At 40.8% G+C, this 19817-nt stretch overlaps 1 protein-coding gene across 6 annotated transcripts in view; it reads right to left on the bottom strand.

Moving 5' to 3' along the window:
- ADAMTS13 (ADAM metallopeptidase with thrombospondin type 1 motif 13) overlaps positions 1–16535 on the bottom strand; it is a 45711-nt gene extending 29176 nt beyond the window's left edge. For 2 of the 6 annotated variants that reach the window (XR_011972248.1, XR_011972247.1), the window contains exons 1-14: positions 16318–16535; positions 15744–15810; positions 13418–13701; positions 11826–11967; positions 11177–11316; positions 8923–9006; positions 8669–8793; positions 8278–8424; positions 7619–7756; positions 7232–7382; positions 6608–6712; positions 2382–2533; positions 2162–2225; positions 1304–1430 (exon numbers count right to left, since the gene is read on the bottom strand). Coding sequence is in view for 3 of the 6 variants with exons in the window: in XM_072632854.1 (XP_072488955.1) it covers positions 1304–1430; positions 2162–2225; positions 2382–2533; positions 6608–6712; positions 7232–7382; positions 7619–7756; positions 8278–8424; positions 8669–8793; positions 8923–9006; positions 11177–11316; positions 11826–11967; positions 13418–13701; positions 15744–15810; positions 16318–16392 (1801 nt within the window). In the remaining 3 variants the exon portion in view is untranslated. The remainder of the gene's footprint in view (positions 1–1303; positions 1431–2161; positions 2226–2381; positions 2534–6607; positions 6713–7231; positions 7383–7618; positions 7757–8277; positions 8425–8668; positions 8794–8922; positions 9007–11176; positions 11317–11825; positions 11968–13417; positions 13702–15743; positions 15811–16317) is intronic. The other 4 variants (XM_072632854.1, XM_072632856.1, XR_011972246.1 and 1 more) reach the window with 3 other exon arrangements.
- Between the last annotated feature and the right edge of the window lie 3282 nt (positions 16536–19817).

Below are 19817 nucleotides of genomic sequence, written 5' to 3'. Positions count from 1 at the left end.
GATACCCTTAGCTCTGGGAATATATAAGTAAGGAGGTAGAGTCACCTAGCCCAAGGTCTTGAGAACAGACCCTTATTTGTATGCAGCATACTATAAACTTTCACAGTAAGCAAGGGATAAGCCAACAGAAGAGGCAGGCCTACAGGTAAACATGTGCACATACACATACACACGCACATACACACACACACGCTCACACACACACACACACACACACTTCCTTTTTTTCTCCTATGCCCTCTCAAGAAACTATAATGCTCTAATATCCTCAGGATATTAGATATCCTCAGGAATGGAATTAGTAGGTAAAACCTAGTCTCCCCACCCATTAAAACCCTGGAAAGCATAAAGCATGATGGAAAAATGAGGAAAGTTGTCAGGAATGCCATAAATCATGAGAAAAACTAAGATTTTGCTTGAGAATCAAGGAGTGCCCTCAGCTTCCAAAACTAGAGAGCTGTTTTCTCCCTGAGTTTGCTTCTCAACTTCAGACCCTTAACACTACTGGAATTGGCAGTAGGACTGAATTCCAATGCCTGGCAAATGCAAATACCCAGGGCCTCAATCAACAACTGTTTTCCTACACTTGAGACCAAGCGCCATCCTACTACATCCTAAAGTTTAACTTCAATAAATTTGACTTCTGATACATAAGTTTCATACATGTCCTTTCTTGTCTTTTCAGTTGTGGTCACTTATCTACCATAAAACCATCCACTTAGAGACCACTTGCTGCTAAATAATGGGGAAAATAAACCCAACTAAATCCCAGTAAGTCCTTTCAACCCCCAACACGGTTGCTGATAAGGGTCTCTACCCCAAAATGTCTCCAGTATACTCCCTCATTCTAAACTTATTATTTCATTCCTTTCGGCATTTAAGGCTTCTAGACAAGTCACTACTGAGCAGTTAGTTATAAATGGGGACATATCTCCAGCACTTAGGACAGCACTTGCAATAGAGTAGGCATGTCACAAATGTTTGTTGATTGATTGATCCCATGAACTGTAAGGGACTTTAGAAACCACCTTGGCTAACCCCCTTGTTTTCCAGATGAAGAATATGAAGCCCAAAAAGGTTAAGTACCTTGCCCCATGTCACACAGGTAACACGTGACAGAGCTGGGATTTCAGTCCTGACATTCTGACTTTAAATCCAATACTCTTGCCAATGCGCCACAAAGGAATGAGACACAGATAGAGATGACATAATAAATTCTGGCAGTGCAGTCACAATATTGCGAGGGTCACAGAAAGAGCAACGGCCTCATTTCTGTTCTGGTATCCTCCTCCCTTTCCTCTACCTTGGCTGTACTGAGCAGCTGACTTCCAGCTATAGAAGGTGGGGACTCCTGCAGTGAGGTACAGTGGCTTCCCATCGGTCGCAGCACATTGTTCAGACATGAACTCTAGCTGGGTCTTTTCACAGGCCTGCAGAAAAGAGGAATGGAGGATGTCCAGAGGAGACAGAAGGCAAGCTCTGGCAGACAGGAGGAAAGCTCCAGTTATTTAAACTTGGTCAGGAAAATGGTAGATGGTCAGAAAAAAAATGAAGAGAGGACCCCCAAAAGAGACTTAGGGCATCTCAGCTTCTTTCACGCCAAGGTCCATGAGGATAGCTGGCAATTAAGGCCTTTCTAGGGTGAGACACAATGTGTCTAAAGTTGGGTTCTTTTACATAATTTGCTCCCCTAATGTCTGGGATCTCAGGCTGTTTTGCCTGGGGAAGAGAGAACGATGGAGATATAACAGCTTTCTTCAGATACCTGAAGGGCTATCACATTGTAGTCATTGTAGTTTGTAAAGCTCTAGAAAACAAAATTAAGGTGCACAGATGGAAGTTAGGAGGCAGATTACAACTAAGCTCAAGAAAAAAAACTTTGTATTGCCTTAAGCTACGCCTTTATGGAAGGTAGCAAAGTCCCTGTAACTGATAGCACAGATGTCCCTGCTTCTCCCTACCCATCTGCAGTGTCTGTAGAGGCAATCCTTGGCCTAGGGGAAAGGCTATGATGATCTCTAGGGTCTTGTTCAATTAGACAGTCACTGCAGTGGCTTGGCTCCTCCAGATAATAGGACTCAGGGTTAACAGGGTTAACTCAGGGTTAACAGGTTAACAGAAGTCTCTACCCCACCAACTGGTCGAAAGGGAGCATCCCTACCTGAGTGTTGCACAGCTCAGCCTTGATGTCAGCTCCTGCACAGTCACGACCACCAAAGGCAGGTCTGAAAAGCACCATTGGGCAGAGTCAGAAGGGAGAGCAATGTGGACAACTTCCTTACCACAGTGTACCTATAGGCTGCTCCTAGATGAAGGAAGTACCTGGACTCTCTCACCCCAACCCCTGCCCACCCACCGCCAGAAATTGAAGCCCCATGTACCTGGGGTTGTTGCACTGCCTTCTTCTGGTGATGACTCCTCCTCCACAGGTTCGAGAGCAAGTTCTAGGAGGGCTCCAACTAGACCACTGTCCATGTACCAAAGAAACTGGAGTCAACTCTTCCAGAGAACGGCAGCGGCCCTTAAAGCACCACTAGAATAAAAAAACATGTTGAAAATAAATTTAAATGTCCATATCCCCTTTGATCCAGGGATTCCACTGCTAAGCATATGCTTCATGCAGGGATGGACAGAAGGGGATGGAGAGAAAGAGAGAGATAGAGAAAGAGAGAGAGAAGAAAAAGAAAGAAGAAGAAGAAGAAGAAGAAGAAGAAGAAGAAAATGAGGAGGGAAGGAGAAGAGGAAATTCTACCCACTTGTTTGCAGAGGTGAGGGACTACGGATATGGAACACTGCATAAAATGTCAGACTGCTAAAATGTGTTAGTTTTGTTGAACTCTTTTTTCTTCTTTGTTATTCTTTCTAATAAGCAATGGTTTTGGGGGATAGGGAGGGGGTGGGGTGGGAGGAGGAATACTTTAGGAAAGTTGGGTGATTTTTTTTAACATACTAACTGGTCACAATGAGGTAGTCATTGTAGGTATGATTTTTTTTTAAACCCACGTTTCTACATGGAGGCAGAAAGTCCACACAAATAAAGGTGTCAAACTCATTTGTTATTCCACATACTCTATTGAGTGGTGAGGTCAGTGACAGTGGCCTCCTTACTGCTCTGGGCCTTTTCTCTGGCTGTCCCCCATGCCTGGAATGCTCTCCCTCTCTATCTCTATCTCCTGGCTTTCTTGGCTTCTTTCAGGCCCTAGCTAAACTCCTACTTTCTATAAAAAGCCCTTACCAATCTCCCTTGATTATAATAAACTTGTCATCCTTCCCCCAAAACCCTCCCCTCTTTCTGACTTCCCTATTCTTGTTAAAGGTATCACCATCCTCTGTTACCCTGACTCAAAGCCTGGGTGTCATTCTAGACTCTTCACTCTTTCTCTTTGTTCCCCTCATCTAATCAGTGGTCAAGTCCTATCTTTTCCACTTTCCTAACATTTCTCATATATGCCTCCTTCTGTCCTATGACACTTCAACTATCCTAGTGCAGACCCTCATCCATTCATGCCTGGACTATTACAACAGCTGACTGGTTGCTCAAATCTTTCCCCTTCCTAATCCATCTTCCACTCAGCTGTCAAAATGATCTTAAAATGTAGATCTGACCACAGAACCACCACCCCCATTCAGTGAATTCTAGTGGCTCTCTATTACTTCCAGGATCAAATATAAAATCCTCTATTTGGCTTTCAAAGCCCTTCATAGCCTGGCTCATTTCTACATTTTCAGTCTTCTAACAATTTAAATCCCCACTTGTTCTCTATAGCACACCAACACCAGCCTCCCTCCTGCTCATTTCACAAACTCCAAGCTTTTTCATTGGCTGTCTCCCGTGTAAGGAATGTTCTCTCCCTATCTCTGCCTCTAGGCTTCCCTGGCCTCCCTCAAGTCTCAGTTAAAATCCCACCTTCTGCAAAGAAGCCTTTCTTGGTCCTCCTTAATATTAGTGTCTTCCCCCAGAGACTGCCCAACCCCAATTATGTCACATGTCATCTTTCCCATCAGATTGTGACCTTGAGAGCAGGGATCCCCACCCCTGACTTTTTTGCCTTTCTTTGTCTCCCTATCAGTTAGCAGAGTGCCTAGAACATAGTAGACACTTTAAAAATACTTGTTCCTTGAATCAAACAAAATTCTTGGTGTTGCTTCTAGTAAACTCCTTGAGAAGGGCAAAATTGCTAGTTAAAGTAAACAGCTAGTAAGAGGACTCTGCGTAAGTTACCAATGAAAAGAAGGGAGTCAAACACTTCCACCTTAACCAAGCAACAATCATTAGGTTTAAAAATTGTAGAAATAAGATTACCTGCCATTAGCTACAAACTCCTATTTATCTTGGTCAAGAAGGGAACCACTTGATTGACTAACCACACTCCTGGGGACTTTAATAGCACGAGAATTTTCCTCAGTCATTCAATTAGGTGATGGACCAGCTCAGCAGTAAAGAACCCCAGATTCAGGTATCTGAGATTCCATCTTAGGAAGGGAGTGGGGCAGGGAGAGAGTCTCCTCTGACTTCTCTCCTTTCCTCTCCTTTTACCTTTCTCTCTCTCTCTTTCTCCTCCTCCTCCTTCTTCCTCTCTCTTCCCTCTTCCTCTCCCCTCCCCTTTTCATTCCCTCCCTCCTCTCTTTTTCTCACTCTGTCTCTCCTCTTCAAACCCCATCTCTCCTCCTCCAGTGACTATGTATATCATCAAGGAAATTGGAATAAAGGCAGACAATGCATCCAAGGGACATACCAAAGACAAACAAGAACTGAGGCAAATATAAAAAGATATCCACTCCTTGAGGGTAGGGACTGTGTTTTGTCTCTTTTTGTATCCTCAGCACTTTAGCACACTGCCTGGTACACAGTAGGTGATTAATAAATATTTATTGATTGACTGATTGATTTGTTCTAAGGACCTTTTACATTAGAGAAGAATACTAGCTATGGACTCAGAAATGGATTTCCAACAACAAGAGCTGTAAGTCTACCCTTTGGGTCACATTATGAGCAAATTACTAGAAACTCAGACCCTTAGGGTTACCCCTGGAACCATGAGTAGAAGTAGCAGTGAATCTCTAAGGGTCTGGTAGAAGAATAGAAAGGGTGCCGGGCCTGGAGTCAGGAAGAATCATCTTCCTCAGTTCAGATCTGGCCTCAAGACACTTACTAGCTTGTGTGAGCCTGGGAAAGTCACTAAACTCTGTTTGCCTCGGTTTCCTTATCTGTAAAATGAACTAGAAAAGGAAATGACAAACTACTCTAGTATTTTGTCAAGAAAACCCCAAACAGGGTCACTTAGAGTCAGACACAACTGAAACAACTGAATAATAACAAAATGTAGAAATCAGGGTTTGATTTACTATTTTGTTTATTGTTGACACAAAAAAAGTAATGGAGAAAATGTTAAAGCAGATTAAACACAAAAGTGAGTTGTGCCTTTTTCAGAGAGTCAGTTGTTAAACATTTTACTACCATGCCACTGAATATACCCTCCTCCAATTGTCTTGGAGTACTGTGACTGACATTCAATGAATACATCTCATAAGAGATGGAAAATAGCATTAAAAAAGTATATGTTAAAACTAATATTTTTCTTCCTATTGATTGCTAGCTTTTGGTGATGCATACATGTTAGAGATGACTAAGTTCACAAAAAAAAAAAAACCATTTAGCAATCTATTTAAGAGAGTGCCTCCTCTGGTATAGTTGAATTAAAGTTTTCTTTAAAAGCATTTATATTCCATAGGGTATTATTCTAAGATGGATATGAGTTCAACTCTGCCCTTATCGCATTCCAGCTTGTTCTTTCATGTAGATGCTGGTCACCACTCTGCAGCAGAATGTAAGCCCCCTTGAAGGCAAAGGCTGTGCCTTTGTTTGATCTTTGTAACGCCAGTGGGCTCTTAATATTTGTTGAACTGTTGAGTTCTGTGTAGCTGTAAGTCAGCTAATGAAATTAGACTGAACTGTGTATAACAGAAAAATCCCTGGTTGGAATGTTTCTGTACACAGAAAGGGATGAGATAAGAAGTCAGCCACTCGTAATTCCTTTGAAGCACCAAATAGGGAGAGGGAAAACTATCAACTGAGCATCAGAGCAACTCCCATTTTTCCAGACCCATGCCAAGCCAGTAACTTCCCAGGCCATCACTAAGCTTCCTGAAAATGACCAGTCCTAATTATCTTGCCTGGCATAGATAACTCATTGTAAATTAATAAGTTGACATTCTGGCTTATCAAATTCATTCCTTTTACACTGAGTATATCAGATTCTGTTCATCCTTGGGCAATCTGACAAAAATAAATTTCTGAACTGCAAAGCTGAGGATCTGACCCTGGTATTTGGTAGCTATCCCTCCCCACAAAGAGGCAGCATTCCAACGAACTCAGCCTAAATCAGCGATGTATCTTTCCTTATTCCTACATTAAAATGGAGATCCCATCCAAGGAAGGAGACATGGAACTAGGCAAAGAGATATCCATCACTAAAAGTATGGTGGTGTGCCAGGAGTATCTTCTTCTCAAATGACCATTCCTCCTGCCCTCACCCTACAAACTGAGTTAACCCTGCCCAACTACAGGCATCCTCTTTAAATATCCAATGCAAACCTTGCTTTTTACCTTATTGATTCCACATTCAGTTCCATCTAGGAGTGGGATAAGGATGCGACTACAGCTGGTTTGGTCCAGAGGGTCTGTATGGCAGGAGAGAACTTGGCACATATCCTGAGAAGGGATGAGAGAAGGCTGCAAATTTGATAATACACTTGCAAGTGTACTACATATTTGTTGTAGGATACAAGGTCAGGGTGAAAAGCTAGCTCTATCTTCTAGACTCTGTGGTATTGCTGATGCCAGACCACTTTGCAGCAGGGAGGGAACTGTGGGGAACTGGATACTGCCAGAGAGGCGATGTGATGCAGTAGCTAGGGCATTAGGCTTGGAGTCAAAAAGACATGGGTTTAAATTCAACCTTTAGACATTCACTAGCTCTATGACTCCAGCTAAGTCACCTAAATTATCTGTGTCTCAGTTTCCTCATGTGTAAAATGATGGGTTTGGACTCAGTGACCTAGTAAGATTTCTTCCAGTTTTAAGTCAGTGATCCTAAGAGAAAAGTTATCAGGGCAAGTGCAGTTGGGTATGGGTGATGGAGAAGTTTGGGCAAATTAGAGGAAAAAAGGCCAGGGGATGATACAGGGTAGGAGAGGGAAAAGATCAAAACAGATAAAAGGTTCTACGTACAACATCATCCCTGGAGAAGGTACAGGCAACAGCGGCACTTCCGAAGGCAACCCTGCACTGTTCATCTGCCCCATAGTAGAGGCCAGGCTCTGCACGGGGAATTGTTCCTTCCAGGTGAGGCAGATCATTCACACAACTTGCCTTCCCTGTGCTGGCACAGATCCCAGCAGACTTTACCTTCCCACTTATCCCAAGGTTCCCCAAGCCAATAGGCCTCCACCCATCTCAGGGATGTAGTCCCTAAGGCATGATTAGATTTGTTTTCAGGATCCTTAGAGATCACTAAATATCAAGTCAGAAGGTTCCTCCCTCTCCCACCTGTTCACGGCTCCCTCTTCATTCACACAGCATACCAGGTACTAAAAGAATGGCCTCAGCTCTCATTACCTGACAAAGCGTAGAAACTGCTCCCGGCTACACTCAGACCACGTGAGGCCAATGCTGTTTGGGGTACCACCAGGAGCCATGATGTAGTCATTGCTGCTGCAGCTGTTTTCCTCAGCCCCATCATGATCAATACCAAAGCTGCAGTCAAGGACAGGGTGATTAGGACTCACTTGGTCCTTTTTCTAGGGGAAATTTTGTTGTACTTGCCTTCTTCAAAGGTGAACCTCATTCTCCTTTCCCCTTCTCCATTCCCATCTAGGACATGGTTTATAACCAGCTGGAAAAACCAGCTTTTCTTTGACTTTATCTGCCTCTAATGACCTGAGACCATGTGACAGTTCTTTATCATCAGAGCTACAAAGTGACCAGCTTTCTACTCCCCTTATAAACATTCTTCTAAAGCTTTCCTAATAAAATGCTTACCTTCCCCAATCACTGAGGCTATTCAGTATATCTCCCATTGAGGTACCTGGCAATTTTTCCCCTGATCTTCTCCTAACCTTCTCAGCCCTAAATTCTATTTTATTCCCCAGTCCCACATCTAGCCAGTGTTAACTCTTCTGCCATATTTCATTTCTGGAGTCATTCTGGCCCTCCAACAGATTTTACTTCCTATAACTTCCCCTACTTTGTCTGGGGGCTGGAGGGAGATCACATACCTGTGCCCAATCTCATGAGCAATGGTGACCCCCAGATCAAAGCCCGTGTCTTCTGTGATAAGGCAGCTCCAAGAGGAAGAGCAAGCACCCCCAAGCTGAGTCACCCCCCGTACCTGCTTGTTGCCATCTGACAGCTCCAGATCAAACCTCCAAAAGAAAGATAGTTCATAGGGGCAAGACCAATGGCAAGACACTGACAGAAGCAAACAGACAGGACAGATGCAAACAAGGTCCCTCCAGCTTTGAGAGTCCTTGGGAGTTTTCCAAGCTGCTTTTACACTCCCCAAATCATTGCTACTGAAGCATATTGGAGTTGTGGAACCGATGAAAAGTGGTATCCTGTGCCAACTTTTTCACTCTCCGGGTCTTCCAGAGTGGACAACTTAGTTACCTTGTGATGTAGAGGACCAAGTCAGCATGGAGTGGGTGAGTGTCATCTGGGGGATTGATCCTCTGGCTCCATTCACACACGCTGAGCAGTGAGGAGGTAAGATTGGTGGTAATATTCAGTTCAGCCTGAGAGAAGGAGTAGAATCGAAGGAGGCCCTCCAAAGAAAGCCTCTGAAGTCAGCACATCTATGCCACTGGCTAGGTGGTGGGCAGCAGGACAAAGGGGCTGCTTTCTGAATTCAATCTGCATCCTACCTGTGGCTCAGTCAGAATGATCATCTTTATCAGGTGAACTCGGAACTGGGCTCCTAGGAAAACATCTCTCAGCAGTTCTGCTCCCTGTTAAGAAGTGAAACAGAAAGGAGATGAAAAGAATTGGAAGTAAAGAGATCTTGCCCTGACAAGTAATCAACAAGTATTTATTAAGGACCTACTATGTGCCAGAGCAATTAGGGCTAAAGATACAAGTATAAAGAATAAAATGATCCTTTTTAAAGAAGCTTTCCATTCTAATGGAAGAGACAACATATAAAAATAGATACTGCATAAATATAAGGTAAATAATAAAATACACATATGTATACACACAGTAGTTAAAGACAAAATACTATGGGAGAGAAGACACCAGTTATGGGGAGCTCAGGAAATGCTTCATCCAGAAGATAATGTCTGAGCTGCTTCTTAGAGGGAAAGAGGATTAACATAACACATTATTAATACAGTAATTAATTAGGAAGCTAGGTAGTGCATTGGATAGAGTGTTGAGCCTAGAGTCAGGAAGTCTCGTCTTCCTCTGTTCAAATCTGACCTCAGACACTTACATGTTCCCTGTAACCCTGAACATGTAACCCTGGACAAATTCACTTCACCCTGTTTGTTTCAGTTTACTTATCTGTAAAATGAGCTGAAGAAGAAAATGGTAAACCACTCCAGTATCTCTGCCGAGAAAACCCCAAATAGGGTCATGAAGACTTACTCACAACTGAAAAATGACTGAACATTAGCAACAAGAAAAGTAACAATTAAGAACAAAACAGAAAAGTGAAGTGTTTGTACCTTAGTGGACTAAGATTCAGGAGACCTTAACTGGAGCCTTGATCTGCTTGGGACTTACTTAGAGAATCCTGGGCAAATCACCCAGAACTATGGCACATTACAGCAAGAAGGGACTTCGGAGATTATATAGTTCAACACCCTAATTTTATAGATGTGGAAACTGAGAAGCAACCTTCATATACTATTGATTGAACCTTTATAAAATGAGGTTAACAAAAATATTTATAGCAGCTTTTTCGTGGTGACTAAGAATTTGAGGGACGCTGTGCTTTATGAGTGTGATGGAATACTATTATGCTATAAGAAATGATAAGCAGGATGATTTCAGAAAAACCCGGAAAGACTTACATGAACTGATGCAAAGGGAAGTGAACAGAACCAGGAGAACATTGTACACAATAACAACAATGTTGTACAAGAAAGAATTGTGAATGACAGCTATTCTCAACAACAAAATTATCTAAGACAATCCCAAAGGACTAATAACGAAACATATTCTCTGCCTCCAGAGAAAGAACTGATATTGTTTGAATACAGACTGAAGCATACTATTTTTCACTTTCTTTTTTTCTTTGATTTGACTCTTCTTGTACATAATGACTAATATGGAAATGTTTTACATGATTGCACATGTATAACCTGTATCTGATTGCTACTGTCTCGGGGAGGGGAGAGATGGAGGGAGGGAAGGAACGATAGAATTTGGAACTCAGAACTTTAAAAAAAAAACCCAAATGTTAAAACACTGTTTTAACATGTAATTTGGGAGGAAATGAAATATATCTTAATAAATAAATAAACAAGCAAACAGATAAATAAATGAATGAATAAATGAATGAATGAATAAATGAATGAATAAATGAATGAATGAATGAAGTTAATAATACTTGTCTTTCTCATCTGACCAGATATTGGCTTAACTGTTACGACAGAGATAAATAAAAGAATGTGGAAAGTGAAGAAACCACAGAAATATAAAATATTATTATGGGTCTTTGCTTTTGGACAAGAACAGTGATTTCATTGGTATAGAGAATTCCAGACCAGGACTTCCTCAGTCAATGCAGAGCAGCATCTGCTTGGCAACTTCTATTTGCCCATGGTCACATGACCAGCGTATGCCAGAGGGGAACTCAGTCCAGTGCCTGGGTTATTGGCATTGCTCTATAAAATTATGAATGATTTGAAGGGGCTAAACCTCTGCAGTGGGTAAGTCCAACTCACCAAATTTCAGAATGTGAGGAACGGGTGGTTAGAGAGACAGACCGGACAACCCTCTTCCATGGTTTATAAAGACAATATTTAATTCCAAGGAGTTTTTCAGCACTTTCCTGAAGTACTTCCCAACAAAAGCCCTTTGTAAGGTAAGTCTTAGAGTATTGTATTTAAATATGAGTTATTAGAATGTTTCAAAGATAATGTGATCCACAGCCCAGTTTTGGAAATCACTCACAATATTGAGGTTGGTAAGGATATATCGCTCTGTGTCTTCTTTGTGGTATTCATAGACATCATGGCCCACAGCAACCAATAGCTCCAGATGTTTGACACTCCCTAGGGCCCGTTTCGAGATTCGAGGAGAAAGTTTGTGAGCTGTGTGCAGAATGCCAATAGGGTAGTGGTCAGAGCAGAATAAAGTCAGGGTTTAGGACTTAGGAAATAGTGTTTAAGTGGTTTTGTTTCCCCACTTTCAAAGATGCTTCCCAAATCCAAGACAATCTGTAAGCTTTCCTAGCCTAGGGCCGTATAGGTTACAGAGAATTTGCAAACCACTCTATAGGGAAGGACAGGGTAAACAGCTAGGTGTCCAAGTGAATAGAGTGCTAGGCCTGGAATCAGGCCTGAGTTCAAATCTCTCTTCAGATACTTACTAGCTGTGACCCTGGGTAAGTCACTTCGCCCTGTTTACCTCAGTTTCCTCATCTGTAAAATGAGCTGGAGAAGGAAATGGCAAACTGCTCTAGTATATTTACCAAGAAAATGAAGAGTTGGACACAATAGAAATGATTTAACAACAATATAAGGCCTATAAGGACAAGAAGCTGCTTTGCCACATAACCTTCCGAGAGGTTGTCCTTGTATCTGAGAAAGAAGGATGGTACCTTGTAGTGCCCCTGATGCCCTCTGAGTGGTCTTGTGAATAAGGTGGGGCTGGGCACGATGGCAGTCTGACACCAGGCTCCAGTGCTCACTCTTCAGAGGCTGAATATAAAGCTGTTCACCCCTCACTATGACCTCCCCTTGCTGATAAAAAGAAAAAAGGAGTGTGGAAGCAAAGAAAGAGTGACCCTTTTTCTTCCCTCTCTTGAGGTGAGAGACGTCATTTGAGAATTATTTTCCATGTTAGCATAGATGGAGCAAATTCTCTACTTAGATTTCCTCCCTCCTACTTCTCCTTGCAGAGTCTTGTATTGTGTTTTCTTCCTCACCAGAGTCCTCCTCCTCAGCGATGAACTAGTTTAAAAGATGTTACTAGTCCAAATCTGCAAATTCCATATTCTGTTATTTACGTATATCTTGTACTTAGCAAAAGTTTGCATTTCAGAGTGACTACCCTTGCTTCATTTTCTTCTTTATAAATTATGTGGCAGCTGTAATGAAGAAAACTTACCTGGCTGAGAGAGGAATATAACAAGAAGGGTTTTTCACTGACTTGTATCCAAACTCTAAATGGGTCTTTCTTACCTGACCTCCCCCTCCCAGGATTATCCCAAATAACTGCAACAGTATTACAATGCCACTAGTGACCCCACTAGTTATAGAAGATATTCAATGAGCTAATATGTCTAGCAGTGACTATGGATTTACACTAATTCTTCTGTCCTCTCTTTCTCCTTGTTGAACAGAAATTCATATTTGCAAGATAGCTGGGGATGCCAGTTTCTATACCTAATACACTAACTGGTCCATACAGGGACTAAATCCCATCGTGCTGACCTTAGTAAGATTATGCTCTGTGTCAACAAACAACTCTACTCCAAATACAGTTCCTCAAAACCTTGCCTAAACACCCTCTGAGGTCAACAGTAGTTAGGCCTTAGGAGATTAGCGTGGAAGCTGTAAGGATAAAATTCTTTACTGGATTATCGCTGTATCACAGTAAGAAGAGACTAGGTTTGTGAGTACAAATTCCCGAAACTGTCACAGAACCGTAGCAGAATCACAGAATCTTTGAGTTGGAAATATATCTCAAAAATTATATAGTATCTAACCCCCTCATTTTAGAGGAAAGAAAACTGAGTCCAAGAGAAGGAAAGTAACTCGGCTAACATCACAAAATCACACAGAGGCATAACATGGTATAGTAAAAAGAACACCAGATCTGAAGGCAAAAGACCTGGGTTTGGATCCCAGTTCTGTTAATTATTACCTGTGTGCCCCTGGGCGAGTGACTTAACCTCCATGGGCCTCAATTTCCTCATCTATAAAATGAGGGACTTGGACAAGATAAACCTAAGACTCCAGCTCTTTTGACTACCAGCTTTACCAACTTAATAACTGGAGCATTGTAAGATACATTCAAGTACAGAGTTGAGAAAAAGTAATTATACATATTTTCACAGAGTCTTCCTCCCATCCTTCTACTTTGTGATATACCAGGATCACCCTCAACATTCCCCATCCTCTTACATATTCTACCTAGCTAACAAACGCTAACAAAATGAAACCGCTAACAATCATAGCATTCACTCACCAACTGCCCAGCACAGTAAGTAATCTTCGCAGCAACCCCAGCAGGGAACAGGACCCTGCCTCCTGTAAAGCAGCTGTCTGGATATTGTTTCAGTAGCCAGAAAGAGGAGTTAATCGCCAATTGACTAGTAAACGATGGGATCAGGAGGCTAAACTCCTCAGGGAACTGGAAGGTATAAAGTTCTCCTAGGGCCTGGAAGGAGCAGCGCTGGGTCTTACAATGTAACCTGGAAATCTGATGGTCTTCACAAAGGCAGCTGAGCTGAAGCACATCGAACTCTAGGGCTGGAAGAAACAAGATAGGCAGTGTGATTTAGGAAATCTTAGCTTAGCATTTCCTTAGCTCTTTCCACATGAGAAAATAGGCAAAACTGAATTCCTTGGCACATTTATTTGGCAGGAAGAAGGAGGCCTCCATCTTTAAAGACCCACATCTTTAAAATTATCATCCTCTCCCCACTTGGCCAAGAGCAAACTGACCATACCTTTTATATAGTCCCAATTTAGTGTTTTCTTTCTCCTCAAACTACCTTATATTATATTTCTCTGTGTATGTGTTGTATTCTCCCCCACCTCCACCCTTAGGTAGAATGTAAACTCCTTACGGGCAGATTGTGATTCTTTGTCTTTGTCTCCCCAGTACCTAACAGTGCCTGGCAAAGCAACTAACACCCCAAAGATCTGTGTTTTAGTCAGCAATGTGGAATCCCAGTGTGGCTTCTCCAAGTCAGAACAAAACCACCTAAGACTTAGTGGGTTCACAAGCCCCAGGGCACACAAAGACTAAGTAATATATTTGCCCAGGATCACACATCAGTAAGCTTCAGAAGCCAGATCTGAACAAGATCCTACTGACTCCTGTCAACCATTACTAAGTTTGTTAGTAGAAAGACAAACAAAATTAGTCTGAATATGAGGGTTTATTTCTCTCAAAGCTTGAAGAACACGCATATAGAGATAGGTGTGGGAGCTCATCATGAGACGATGAACTCAAGGATGGACAAAAGATTTTTATATCTTCAGAGCAATTCCATCTCGCCCCTTCCTCTCTTCCTGGCTCAGGATGCCTATGTCAGCCAAAATTATAATCTCTATAGGGTTAGCCATGATATGAGAAAGGAATCTCTCAAGTGGATAGGTTGTAAATGCAATAAGACAATTGACAAAGTGTCAACTGAAATTACAATCCCAGGATATCTGTTTCTTTTACCATTAACATGACATAACACAGTATATGTCCATAAAATACTTAAGAAAAGTCTCATTATTGTCTGGTCAAGGCACCTTGTCCTTGGTAGTCATTAACAGAAGAATGAGTGTTGACATAGGAAGGGGCATTTGGAGCTCATTCGAAGCATGTCTATTATGCCAGAGCATGCAAAGCATTATGGTAGATTAAGTTCACAGTGGGCCACAACGTCTCTCCTGATTAGCCAATCCAGGTTTTAGGCCTTTCTTAGATCTTGGGGGTTCACAATGGTTTGGGGAAGGGTCTACACTCCAAACCCATTGATTTGTTCACTATGCCACAATACCTCTTGACTCTGAACACTGTAGGTATGAAATAAACGTCTGCAGGCTTTAAGACAAGACTGCAAGTAACAAGTGAGTCTACTTCAGTAGTAGAAAGCCCCCTAATTCCCTGTTCCTGACTAGGAACTCCATAGAATGAAAACATTAATCATGCTCCTAAATCCCCAATTAACAACAATCCCTAACATATTGATATATGAGAGTGAAAAGACTTTGTACTAATTATAATTAACTCTCTTTGGCTAAAAAAAAAAAAAAGAAAAGAAATTGAGGCAATGATATTCATCTCCATTTTCCACAAAAAAACTCTGTTTCTATAAAGAGAAATAATCCCTCCTGAATAAAAAAAAAAATGTTAAAAGTTGAAGGGGTTTTAGAGAGTATCTATTCTAACTGCATCCGTTTAGAGATGACAGAGAGAAACCCAGAAGAAGGAAGGTACTTGCCCAAACTAGTTAGCATCTATTTGCTTTGAGATATTTAAAAAGATTCTTTTACAGAAAGTTCTGGAGTCAGATCTCTAGCTCTGTCCTGGAAACGACTCAGATCATGTTTCTTTATGTTTGTCAGTAAGATAACAGCAAGCATTTAATTAGCAGGAAGAGACTTGGTCCATGGAAGAGAAGTAACTTCCCCCTCACACACGCTTCCAAGAAAAAGGTCCTTGCAGCGTGTATCTTAGCCTAAAGTGGGGGATGTAAAAAAGAAAATCAAAGATATATTGACTCAACTAATTACCAAGAAAGATAAAATTAGTAATGTTTCCCTTACTAAAAAGAACCACAGAATAGTACCTTCTAGGGTGGAAACAGCACCAAAATAAAAGAAAATATTTTCTGGATCCAAAGCCATCAGAAACCTCTGAAAGAGAAAGGGAGAGGAAGAAGCAGGTAGATTTAGTAAATATATGTTTTGCCTTTGACTAGATGAAAAGCAATCACCATAATAATAACAATATTCCTTCTGCAATTAACTGGCTTTAGTCCCCTGGATTTCTGAGTTCTGACTTAATTTATGCCAAACAACTTGATGTCAAAGAAGAATAGCTGACTTTTGTGTACTGCTATAAAGTTTATAAAGCACTGTACAATTATCTCATTTGAGCCTTATAACAGCCCTGAAGAAGGCACTAGAGTTATCCCCATTTTACAGATGAAGACACTGAGGTTCAGAGAGTTTAAGAGAATTGCTAGTAGTCATATATCTAGTAATCATTAGAGTCTAGAATGGAATTGCCACCTTCCTGAATCCAAGTTATCTCCCAAGTTTCCTTTATTTAACAAAATAAAGGTCAATTTCAACCCATATCATCAGATTTTTAAGGAGCCTAATTCCTTAAATATTAGTATTTCTAGAAATTAAACTCACCTTTTGAAAATCTGGAAGTTGGAAAGATCCCAGAAGGAAGAAAGCAGAAGCAAAGATCACCCACGTGTTGAGCATGGTCAGAGAAAAGGTAACTCACACTTTGCTGAAGTCTTCCCTCTGCACTACACAAAATCCAATTTTAGGGAAAAGACAGATTCAGAATTTAAAACAGCTACGCAAATTATGTTGGGGAATGGAGATCCCAAGAGGGAAATCTGGTCAATGTCAAATGTGACAGCAACAGCTGGGAGGGAGCTATTAGGCAATGTTTACTCATTAGGAGACTTGCAAGGTTAAGAGGTCTGAGATAGTTCATATTATACAACAACCAAATAGAGAGGGAGAAGTTAGAGAAGAGAGGCAGTTTCTAACAGCAAAAAGATTCAGCTCCACAGTGATTTTTATACCACAGGACAGAAGGGATGAAATTTGACAACTCTCAGATCAATATGTAAATTTGTCGCTGTAGGACATGTGACTTTCTCCTGTGATATACTTCTTACTATTGTTTTTGAATTGGGTTCCATAGTTTTGGCATTTTCCCAAAGTTGCAAGCAATCATGGTGGCTTGCCTTGACAGAGTAAAGTATGGGAGAATGTTCTGGGAAATTTCAGTCAATGAATGGAACCCAATCCTTCTCCCTAGGTATTTCAAGAAAACAGGGATAAATCTTCATCCTCAGTCAGAGCTTTGTGCTATTTCAGTGGTCTCCAAAGTAGAGCACATGTATCCTAGGGATATGTAAGACAATATATTGAAGTGCAGGAAGAATTTCTATTTATATCTTTATTTAAACAAATAAGAAAGTAATTCATTTTTACTCATGTTTAACATGTGACATGGGTTAACATTGGCTCTTTGACTCAGTCCATATGTCAGGTAGCCTTCCGCAACCCCTCTTAATTCTGGTGCCTTCCCTCTTTTAATTATTTCCTGTTGTCCTGTATGTAACTTGCTTTGTATATATATGTTTGCATGTCATCTCCCCATTTGATTGTAAGCTCCTTGAAGGCAGGAACTTTGCCTCTTTTTGTATCCCCAGCACTTAGCACAATGCCTGACACTTAATGTTTATTTTTTGACCGATGTAACATGTATGGTATACAAGGTATCCTAAGGGAATCATGGGCATTCCACTACATAGAGGCATAGACAGTGCTCCCTCCATTTCACATGCTTTTGACATATTGCAGTATATGTCAGTATACACATGCCCAGGTAAGTGACTTAAGAATATTCCTGCAAAGAAACCAAAGACTATGCTAATAATAAGGGCACAAGCAAACAATAAAATGGCAAAATTGGCCCTTCTGCTCCTAGGAGATTTTGTCAGCCACATTTGTCTTTGTCAGCCACATTGTGAGGTTAAAAAAAATGATGGTCTAATCAAATATGAAAAGTTAACACCCTGAAATCAAAATTATCAAGAACATTTGATATGAATTTATTTTCAGTATTGTTAATAATGAACCTTAAAGTAGATGTATATTGTGCCTTGCAATATTAGCTAATGACAGCATAAAGCCATTATAGTTAATGGCATTTAGAAACTAAGCATTTAAAGTCCCAAATTAGAAGGGTGCCACCCATGAAAATTCTCATGTCTCCTAAAATTTGGAAACTGAATTTTCTTGTTTGAAAATCTTTGAAATGAAGAGTTCCAGTGGGTTTTTTAACCTGTTTAAAATATAAAAATACAATATCTTCTAATTAGTTTGCAACAACTAACATCAAAGAAGATAGAAACATACTAGCTGATTTCAACAAAAACCTTTACATAGCCAGTGAATTGTGATCAAGATGGCTGCTTGAACAGAAGCAGACCAAATAGCTCCCACAGTCCTATTCCAGCAAAAACCCTGAAATTTGTACTAGAACAAATAATGATTTTTTTTAATTCAATGAGAAATTACAATAAGCAATTTCTTCCATCACAAAATTGCACAAAAATTTAGCCAGAAACCCCCACCCAATAACAAAAGATGCTACCAGCAAAGCCATCACCAACCAGAGCAGGCAAAGGAAAGGGCAGTCTCCTAGGGCAGAGTCCTGTATAGGCTCTGGGGTTCTGTATCTAGAGAGATCAAGAGTGGAAGGCCCCATCAGGAAGTCTCAGAAAAGGGAGAAATCCCCAGTGTTGTCATAAAATCTCAGGATAAGGACCCTGGAAGCCCTAGGGAACAGGAGTGACCAGTGTGGTTCAGCAATGCTCAGTATGAGAGGACAGGTGACCAGAGTCTCCACAATTCCTAATACATCGTCCTGAGATGACATAGAGTGACCTAAGATTCTAGCACTCTGAACTTCAAAGATCTAGGGAGGCTATAAGCTTGGTTGTTGTAAATTGGCACAGAGCCACAGGTGATTCAGGGAGAGACCAACCAGAGCTAACTACTCCACCCTAGATTGAAAAATGAGAATGGAATCTGGTCCTGGCACAAAGCCCCCAAAACTAGAGAGATGAATAATCCAAAGAAGATACCACCAGTGTCTGAAGATGCTCCCAAAGAAGGAGTGAATAACTTTTTAACAGCCCCAAGCAGAGATTCCAAGTGGTAAAAATGACATTCCATAAGAATTACATGAATATTCAGAAGAAATGAAATGATGAAAATGAAACAAAAGCTCTGGAGGAGAGGACTGGAAGGAGAATAAATAACTTAGAAGAGAAAGTGATCACTCTTACCCAAACAAGAGACTCCCTGAAAACTAAAATAGACTGAACAGAACAATGGCTCTACAAGAAAGCAAGAAACATTAGAACAAATGCTTAAAAAGAGAAAATGTAATATATCTCATCTTTAAAAATAACTGACCTAGTAAACGGATCAAGGAGAGATCATTTAAGAATCATTGGGCTCCTTGAAAATCTTCATTAAAAAAGAAAGGAAAGGAATACTGGACAGATACATTAGAACTACAGGCCAAAGTAAAGAAAAAAATCTACCAATCACCTTCTAAAAAAAAAAGTCTCAGGAATGTTACAGCCAAAATCCAGAGCTCCCATGTCAAAGAAAAATTACTGCATCTGGAAAGTAAATCAAATAGCAAGGCATATGACAGGCATTTATTTATTAAGCTGCCACCATGTGCCAAGTACTGTGCTTAGCCAAGGAACCAGCCAGAATCACACAAGACCTGCCTACTTCTACAATAAATGAAAGCTCTTGAAATAAAATATTCCAAAGGGCAAAAGATAAAGGATTACAACTAAGAATAATTTTCCCTACAAAGCTGTGTAATCCCACATGGGGGGAAAAAATGAACCTTTAATGAATTTTTAGAGGTTTTTCCAAGCATTTACGATAAAATAACTTGTTTTAAGCCTGGGGAAAAGATAATTGCCCACAAGGTCTACTTGTTTCTTTCCACTGTGGCATTAATGAATTTATTTTATATGAAAATTTCTAAGGTCAGTCAAAATTACTCTGAGCCTCCAGTTAGGAAAATTTTTAACACCTAAGCAGAAGTTTAATTCTCTGCCTAGCTTTACATCTCT

Source organism: Notamacropus eugenii, chromosome 1, assembly GCF_028372415.1.
Source record: "Notamacropus eugenii isolate mMacEug1 chromosome 1, mMacEug1.pri_v2, whole genome shotgun sequence".
NCBI classification, from domain to species: Eukaryota; Metazoa; Chordata; class Mammalia; order Diprotodontia; family Macropodidae; genus Notamacropus; species Notamacropus eugenii.
The sequence above is the reverse complement of the archived record's forward strand: the minus strand, read 5'-3'. Positions and strand labels throughout refer to the sequence as shown.